At 39.2% G+C, this 9,324-nt stretch overlaps 1 protein-coding gene across 2 annotated transcripts in view; it reads left to right on the top strand.

The window, feature by feature from the left end:
- CERS3 (ceramide synthase 3) overlaps positions 1 to 9,324 on the top strand; it is a 141,347-nt gene that overhangs the window by 67,356 nt on the left and 64,667 nt on the right. For both annotated transcript variants that reach the window (XR_009209833.1, XM_058427931.1), the window contains exons 8-10: positions 2,273 to 2,365; positions 5,382 to 5,510; positions 8,960 to 9,066. Coding sequence is in view for 1 of the 2 variants with exons in the window: in XM_058427931.1 (XP_058283914.1) it covers positions 2,273 to 2,365; positions 5,382 to 5,510; positions 8,960 to 9,066 (329 nt within the window). In the remaining variant the exon portion in view is untranslated. The remainder of the gene's footprint in view (positions 1 to 2,272; positions 2,366 to 5,381; positions 5,511 to 8,959; positions 9,067 to 9,324) is intronic.

The following is a 9,324-nucleotide window of genomic DNA, read 5'->3' on the forward strand; positions in this document are numbered from 1 at the left end:
TCTTTAAAGCTATTTTTGAAGTTATTTTAAAGTCAAAGTCTGATAAGTCTCATCTCTTGACCACGTGTGGATCTGTTTTCTTTCTTGCTCCTGTCTCCTTATGCTTGATAGCTTTTGATTAAATGACAGACATTGTATACAAAAAAGTAGAGATGGTCAGGATGATATTATCTTCCTTCACAGAGGACTTACTTTCACTTCTGTTAGGTGTTAGAATAGGGGCAGATCACCTTTAATCCTTGATTGAGCTGATTCAGGGTAGACTTCAGTCTTTGTGAAGGCAAGTCTATTCACAACTTACCCATATTCTAGGGTATTCTTCTTCAATGATTTCAAATAAAATAGTACAGTGCTTACTATGACTCCTTTTCCTTAGACAACCTGAACACCAATTTGCTTCCTAGTACTCTGATATTACAGCCACTACTGCTTAACTTCTGCTGTTTCTTAGTCTCTGGGCTCCATACTGCTTATAAATTGGCATATGCAGAATTTATGATATGTATAGGATGGTCTTCTTTGAATTTATTCTTAGGGTCTACAGTACTTCTTGAGAAATAGGGTTCACTTGAAATAAAGGGTTTGCTCTAGTGCATTTTTCTTCTCTTTAGGATCTTGACTCCACAGGTTCTGGATGCCCCACTTGCTCTCTGATGTCTTCAAACAGACATTCTTTCTTGTCTTTTATCCAGATTTTTAAGTTGTTCTTTTTTTTTTTTTTTTTTTTTTTTGAGACGGAGTCTTGCTCTGTCGCCCAGGCTGGAGTGCAGTGGCGCGATCTCGGCTCACTGCAAGCTCCGCCTCCCAGGTTCACGCCATTCTCCTGCCTCAGCCTCTCCGAGTAGCTGAGACTACAGGCGCCCGCCACCACGCCCGGCTAATTTTTTTTTGTATTTTTAGTAGAGACGGGGTTTCACTGTGGTCTCGATCTCCTGACCTCATGATCCGCCCGCCTCGGCCTCCCAAAGTGCTGGGATTACAAGCGTGAGCCACCACGCCTGGCCAGTTGTTCTTAATAGGAGGATTAGTCTCATACAGTCCTGTCATAGAAGAAAGCAGAAACTCTGTCTCATCCTTTTATGGCCTTATCAAGGATGAGGAGTTGACCAAAAAAATTAGTTATACGTTAGCCTCAGCATTAAAGAATTAAATTAAATTAGACAATAAGGGACCTAAGAATTAGCTAGACCAAACCCCAGGCCTATCATCTTCTGTCTCCAACTTACTCATAGCTTCTCAGGTGTATCAGTTATCCGTTGGTACATAACAAACCATCCCCAAAACTTAGTGCCTTCGAACAACAGCCATTTAGTTTCTCCTGATTTGGTTGTCAATTTAGGCCAGGCTCAGCTAGGCAGTGTTTCTGCTCCGTGTGGTGTCAGCTGAGTTCATTCATGCATTTTCAGACCATTGGGAGGCTGGCTAGGAATGGCTCCAGTCTATGGTGACGCCATTCATAGCGTTGGCAGTCAGCACCTTGATTCTCTTCTTTGTGGCCTCTTCAGCAGGATGGCTCAGGTTTCTTACATGGTACTTATAAAGTCTCTGCATGCACCACATTTGCTTATGTCTCCTTGACCAAACACCAGGATCAAGTCCATAGTCAGTGTTGGAGGAGACTGCACAAGGGCTTGGATATCAGAAGGCAACATTCATTGGGTACACCAAGTAATATAACGTCTCAACTTAGCTAAAATAAACACCACCACTCCCACTATAAAATTGTTAAGAAAATTCTAGCTATCAAAATTTTATTATTTTATTCAGAAGATATTTTTAGAGTTCTTAAACAATTATGCATATTTTATTACTGTCCCATTTTAGAATGGGCTAATTCTGACCACCAGCCTGTCACCAGAAAAGAGATTAAGACATCAGATTTTGAGTAATATTCAAGAAACATTAATCAAAGTAAATTGTAGGACCAGCAGAAAAGCCTTCCCATTGTTCCTAAGTAAAGATTTTTAATTTTTTTTTAAATTTAAACTTAACTCTGAATAAACTGAAGGCACTTATACCTGTGGCAGTTGTATTTAATTTTTTAAACAAAACATTCAACATGGTTTTGGAATACTCGTCTACCCTTTTAGAAATAAAATGCCTTGAAATATTATCTTTAATTCCTTTGTTGAAATATAAGTTGAAATATAAATCAATGTTATTTTATAGAATCTGGTGGGATATAAATAGGTATAAAAGTAGGTTTTAGTGCATTAAAATGAGTTGCTTCTATGATGGCATTTAAAGTAATGAATACTCTTCTTTTCCTCAGGCCCTGCTGCCATCCCAGTACTGGTACTACATTTTAGAAATGAGTTTTTATTGGTCTCTGTTATTTAGACTTGGCTTTGATGTCAAGAGAAAGGTAAGTGTCTTATTTACAAAGCTTCTTTATCAGTTTCTTCAAAAATTCCCATCTCCCTGCCCTGCCTCCCTAATCTTTCAGTTGTATTTTTCTGTGTTTTTGGGTCCAGTTCATTGCTTTTGTGTGCTTTATAGTACATAGAATATTGCTAATTATACTCATGCTTTGGTGCCTTGGTAAACATTTGTAGTGAAACATTATAAAAACTTTAACTTTGAAGCTCCACTTCTGTTCAATAAGAAAAAAGCATCTCCTTTATGTGTCTGTTTCTTGGGAATTTAATGTCTGTCGGTGCAAAGAAGAAATATGTTAGTAGTATTCCGTAACCACATCTTTTAGTTGATTGCAAAACCACCTCATATACAACTTTTTGATGTTTTCAAAGACATTGAAAACATTTTCCCATTAATTCATCAAATATATTTATGAGGAAACCTTGCTTCGGGCATTGTTAGCTTTGCTTTATTTGCAGGGAAACTCAGTCACAGGCATGCTAAATGCCACTTCTGAAGTCACAAAGTGAGGTATTTTAGGAATGGTTTGGTTGTTACTGATTCCTAATTACTAATCCAGCAAACCATGTTAAATCCTGAATGCAATCATAAGATTTTGTCATATATGTAAGCAATTCAGATCAAATGATAAATTCTCTTGGCATATACTTCATAAACTATACCATAAGTAAAAGGCTGGTTTGTAGCAAAATTTGTATGGTAAATACAATGACATTTAATGTTAGATAAACCAGTTTAGCTTGATTAAATGTTAGTGTTGAGTGATGGTGGCCATTATAAGGGACACACTGTAGTCAACTGGACATCTTAAGACATGAGAAATCTAAGTATAAGAACACACTGTGAAAATATCTGATAGAAATAATCTCCATTTCCATATAACTCAATAATAGCTGTAGATAAACTATACTAACTTTAGGCTAGGAATACATCACAATTTAATTGGTTGAGTCATTTCTTCAAGGGATAGAATTGAAAATAATATTTTTTAGAAAGTCTAGGGGGTAGGTTGATCATGTATTTCACCCACCTTTGATTTTGTTGTAGTTGACTTCCCTTTTATTATTTACAGGTGCATTGAACACCTTCTTAAAAATTAAATATAAATATATGTTATATGTCTTATAAAGATGTATCTTCAGAAACATAAAGCTATTGGGAGGTGGCTAAAGCACAGGCCCTGGAGTCAGGTCTCCTGGGTTTGAATTCCTGGCTTCACCATGCACTAACATCTTGAGCTAGTTGGTTAAACTCTCTAAACTTGACTTCCTCATTTATAAAATGAAGCTAAAAATAGTTCCTATCTCCTCTGATTGTTGTGGGAATTAAACAGGTTAAGCTGTATAAAATACTTCCTGAGGCTGGGTGCAGAGGCTCATGCCTGTGATCCCAGCACTTTGGGAGGCTGAGGCAGGTGGATCATGAGGTCAAGTGATCGAGGCCATCCTGGCCAACATGGTGAAATCCTGTCTCTTCTAAAAATACAAAAATTAGCTGGGTGTGGTGGCACATGCCTGTAGTCCCAGCTACTCGGAAGGCTGAGGCAGGAGAATCACTTGAACCTGAGAGGTGGAGGTTGCAGTGAGCCAAGATCGCACCACTGCACTCCAGCCTGGTGACAGAGCAAGACTCCATCTCAAAAAAAAAAAAAAAGAAAGAAAGAAACTTCCTGATATACAGCAAGCGCTCAATAAATTGAGCTAGTATTGGTATTGTATTTACTTTGGCCATGAGGAAGCTGAAATCTTTAAGTTTTTAAAACATCTTTATTGAGATATCCACATATAACACAATTAAACCATTTAAAGTATACATTCAGTAGTTTTAAAGATATATTCAGAGTTGTGCAATCATCACCACAGTCAATTTTAGAACATTTGTGTCATCCCAAGAAGAAACTCTATACCATTTAGCAGTCACTCCCCATTTCTTTCAACCTCCCAGGTCCCTGGCAACCATAAATCTCCTTTGTCTCTATAGATGCGCCTCTTCTGGATATTTTATATAAATGGAATTATACAATACATGGCCTTTTATGTTTGCCTTGTTTCACTTACTGTAATGTTTTCCAGGTTCATTCATGTTATGGCATGTATCAATACATCATTACTTTTTATTGCTAAGTAACAGTCCATTGTACAGATGGATGCATTTTATTCATCCTCTTATCAGTTGATGGACATTTGGGTTGTTTCCTCCATTTGGCTATTATGAGTAATGCTGTGGATATTCATACACAAGTTTTTGCATGAACATATGTTTTCATTCCACCTAAGAGTAGAATTGCTGGGCCATATGGTAATTCTATGTCTAATCTTTTGAGAAACTGTCAGACTGTTTAACAAAGCAGTTACACCATTTTGCATTCCTACCAGCACTGTATTAGAGTTCCAGTTTCTCCACATCCTTGTCAACACTTGTTATTGTTCATCTTTTTTATTATAGTGGGTGTGAAGTATATCTCATTGTGGTTTTGGTTTGTATTCTCCTAATGGCTAATGATTGAGCATGCTTTCATGTGTGAATTGGCCATTTGTATATTTTCTTTGCAGAAAACCTTTAAGTCTTTATTATACCCAGTGACAGTAGCTTTCCTTAGGCCAAATTGTCTTATTTCATATGCACTAACTTATTTAATGGTTGTGTAGATTTATTATATAAATTGTTTTTTCTTTTTGGGGAATAGGCAGGGGATAAACAATAACTGTAGGTGTACACAGGAATATGCTTGTGTGTGTATGCATTTATTGTGTGTTGGGGGGCAGTGTGTGTATACATATATCCAGTGTGGGATGGTATCTCAAAGTTAAATGACTTCATCAACAAGAATAATACTTGTCTTAGCTCCCTCACAAGAATTGTGTTTAGGAATTAAAGTAAAAGCATTTTATAAATTTCAAAACATGCAGATGTAAGTTATTGGTCTCATTATTATTATCTCTTCCAGTGATTGGGAAATAAATGCATTTGCTTAATGGCTTCCATTTTCCCTCATCTTATAGGATTTTCTAGCTCATATCATCCACCACCTGGCTGCTATTAGTCTGATGAGCTTCTCTTGGTGTGCTAATTATATTCGCAGTGGGACCCTCGTGATGATTGTACACGATGTGGCTGACATTTGGCTGGAGGTAAATGTTTGCCATTAAAAAACTAATGACAATACTACGTCCTGGGTTTCTGTAATTGCTCACAGAAGTAATTGTGAGCAATGTAGCAGGGCTCTCTGTCCTGAAAACACCCAAAGTCTGAGAATACCTCTAGATTCCCAGATCCTCCAAGATTATAGAAATGAAACCTCTGAGTTTTAACTTTCAATCCTTCTCCATGGTACTAGAGAGATGTTAATTTGTGGGATTCCACTCTTGAAAGTTGCATGGACGTGCTTACTCAGGAAGTAAGATGGGATATTTGAAGAAGGAATGAACTCTAATCTTCTAAAAGGAAAACTTGGATTTATGACATTGAGGATTCTCAAATTTGGATGGTACCATCTATTCGCTTAGGCCAATGCTTGAATACCCGTTGAATGTTCATGCTGCCCCACCCTCCCCTCCCCCAGCCCAATCCCTTGCTTTAAGGAATGTAAGGTGATTTTTTTTTAAGGCCCTCATTTTCAGAGGGAGGAAGAGAGCTTAGGATGTTTTCTGAAGGAGTCAACATTAAAACAAGAGTCTTCCTAATCTCACCCCACACAAAACAGAAGAAACAAAGCCATATTGGGGTTGTTTTCCGGACCTGTTTCTGTTCTGTTTTGATTCCTGTTGACCCCAGGCAGTGATGGAATGGTCCCCTTCTCTGCCAGATCTCTTGCTGTATTTAGAGCAACAGTTCCCAGAACTGCTGAGTTATTTATTTAAATATACTCATTTATAATGAATCCAGGAGAAATGATGCTAACCCATTTCACATTTGAGATTACTTCTTGAAGGGCTAACAATTGAATAGAGGTTGATATGGAAAAAATTAAATTTAATAGAATCTTATTCTTCTAGGTTGGGGTTTAGCAAACTTCTTGGCAAAGGGCCAGATAGTAAATTTAGTTTTGTGGGCCGCATATGATCTCTGTCACATATTCTTCTTTGTTTTTTGTTTTTTGCTTTTTTAAATACCCTTTTAAAAATGTGAAAATCATTCTTAAGGGCTGATTGGCTTTAGCTCATGGGCTGGACTGTAATTTACCAAACCTTGTTGTAGAAGTCACCAGAAGTCATTTGCAGCCATTTCAGAGCAAGTAGCCACTGTTAAAATATCCCTTGTGTACAGAATTTTGTTTCTACCCTGTATGGAATCATAATTAGACATGTAAATCCCATTCTAAAGGTCAAGATTATTATATGTGCTTCAGGGCAACAAATGGCTTAGCAGGAGAAGGACTGTGCCATTTTTTTCTGCATGGCGCTCTCTGGGTGCAGCCCTCGCTGGTGTAATTACCTCCTTCTCTGATCGTATCTCAGTAATCGTGACAGAAAATTAAGACCACATTGGCCCTGACTTAAGAATTTTATACTACTCTGTTGCTTCTAAACCCTCATATTCAATTGCCTTTGTTATGTGTCCATTGTAAAAACAGTTTCATTGTGTTATTAAAGGGGAGTTAGATGTTCACCCTGGGAATAAACACGGGGTTGCCCTGCCACCCTCCCCACCCTTTCATTGATGTGACATTATTCCCTAAGTGACTTGGACAAATCACTTATTGTTTTGTTTTCTAGCCCCAGCTGTAACATGAGAAGTCATATCTGTCCGTTGGGGTATATGATGAAGTTTAGCTCATTACTACCTGAAAACATTCTGAGGTCCTTAGGTTAAGAAGAAGAAGAAGAAGAAGAAGAAGAAAAATGAACTGCCCAATCTTAGAGGTTCCCTCATGGGCAAACTTTAAGAACAGCTTCATGTTGCTAATGATTGAGAACCATTCTCGATTCACAAGTCATGATCTGATGTGAGGTTCAATGAGCAAGGCTGGTACCTCCCATCAGCTGGTGGTAGACAAAATATTAAGTGGTGGCAGGGGCCTATTTGTGATGTTCTCCCAGGGTGCACAGCCCACGGCTTACTTGAATAGTGCATTTTAGGGTTTGTTTTCTCAGTCAAGTTCTAATTGAACCCAGACATGGCATAACTTTTACCCCTGGCTTCCTTGAGATGGTGCCTATTCATCTTTCATATTTCTCAAGACACTGGGGTCATTTCTTAGCTCTTTCTTTTGGAGAAAACACAGCCTTCACATTTACCATTCTCACTCGTAAGTGACCTTTTTTGCCTTCTTCATGCATCTTCCTGATCCTCTAAGTTTCCACATGGTCAAGTTTGGATCCAGGACCCAATATCCTGACCGATACTTAGCAAGCAAAGGGGCTGCTGTCTACCATTTCATCATTACACAATCCAGAATATGTTCTGTGTATGTTTTGCCCAAAAGTGTGCTACTTCACCCTCACAAATGGACTCACAGGGATCCTCTCCCATGCCTGTGCACATCCCTCACTTCCCACCTAGCTAGCCTCTGATCCTTCCACCAGCTTCCCACTCCATTACAGTCACTCCAAATTTGGGCCTTTCTCCCCACACCCGTCTCCCACCCAGCAGGCACACCAGCCTCTCTATGTCAGCAACTGAAGCTGTTCCCTGGGGGCCTTCTGCCAAACCCACAGTCAGGCCATATTCTTACACCTTGGTAGTATGGCAAAATATGAAAGATGCCATGTGAACCCTTCCCGGAATGTAAATGTGTTGCCTCTCTTGCTCTGGAAGGGCCCTGAGCCTCTGGGATGAAGTTGGTTCTGAAACTGCCGAAGTCTAAGCCACGTTCACTAGAAGAATGATCTGTGCCCCAGCAACTCCTCCCACCACCTGCTCCTGGACTCCCACTCCCTATTCCCACCAGAAACTTCCCTCTTCAGCCTTGGACACTGCTGGATAATGCACTAGAGAGCACTTATTAATTAACTGTCTTCTACCACACTCAGCAACCCTTTCTGCAGTTCTTTCTATTCAACACAGATAATATGAGCAGTATAGACTAGCATAAAAGAATTAGGAGAGATCAAATGCTTGAAACTTTATTTCAACCAGTTCAGGGCCCTGAGAGCTGTCTCCCAACTTTGCCTCTTCCCTCATCTGCCTTGAAGTAGCCTCCTTGATTGCAGCATCCCCAGCCCAGCTCAGGATTCCCCACTTGTCCCAGCCTTTCTTCAGTCCAGTTCTCCTCCAGTTAAATGGAGATGTGAAATAAATGCCCACATGAAGTGCATGCTAAAATTGCTTATGCTAACTTAAAGTGTTTTCGAAAGACACGAGTAGTATTAAGGCATTTAAATATATTTTTTAAAAACATTATATTATGGAAAATGTCAAACGTATGATAAGATAAAGGGAATCGTATAATGGACCCATCAGCTTTAGCAGTTATCAATATGGCCAGTCTTGTTTAATCTATTGCCCCACCTGTATCCCCTGCCTTCCACCCAGATTGTTTTGAAGCAAATCCCAGACCTCATATCATTTCATTTATAAATTTCACTTTAAAAATGTATGCTAGTGTCACTTTATCTGTGGTTTCTTTCTTTGTTCGCAGTCTGCTAAGATGTTTTCTTATGCTGGATGGACGCAGACCTGTAACACCCTGTTTTTCATCTTCTCTGCCATATTTTTCATCAGCCGCCTCGTTGTTTTTCCTTTCTGGTGAGTAGACAGGTGATGTGCCCTGCCTTTGGTCAGTGTGCAGAGGTGGCCTCAGCACATGGTTACCATCAGGGCATTGCCCTTTCTATACATGGGTCTCCAGGTATTTGTGTCAGGTGAAGTTGGAGAAAAGAATGTGATGGAGCCATTTTTATAAATAATTAAAACAACACTTCACAGTGTGGAAAAGGCTTATTGCAACGGGAGATGGAAAATGTGTGACCCGATGGGCAAGCAGCAGCTCTTACTCTGTCTTGT

The sequence above is a fragment of the Hylobates moloch genome, unplaced genomic scaffold, assembly GCF_009828535.3.
Source record: "Hylobates moloch isolate HMO894 unplaced genomic scaffold, HMol_V3 SCAFFOLD_14, whole genome shotgun sequence".
Lineage (NCBI taxonomy): Eukaryota > Metazoa > Chordata > Mammalia > Primates > Hylobatidae > Hylobates > Hylobates moloch.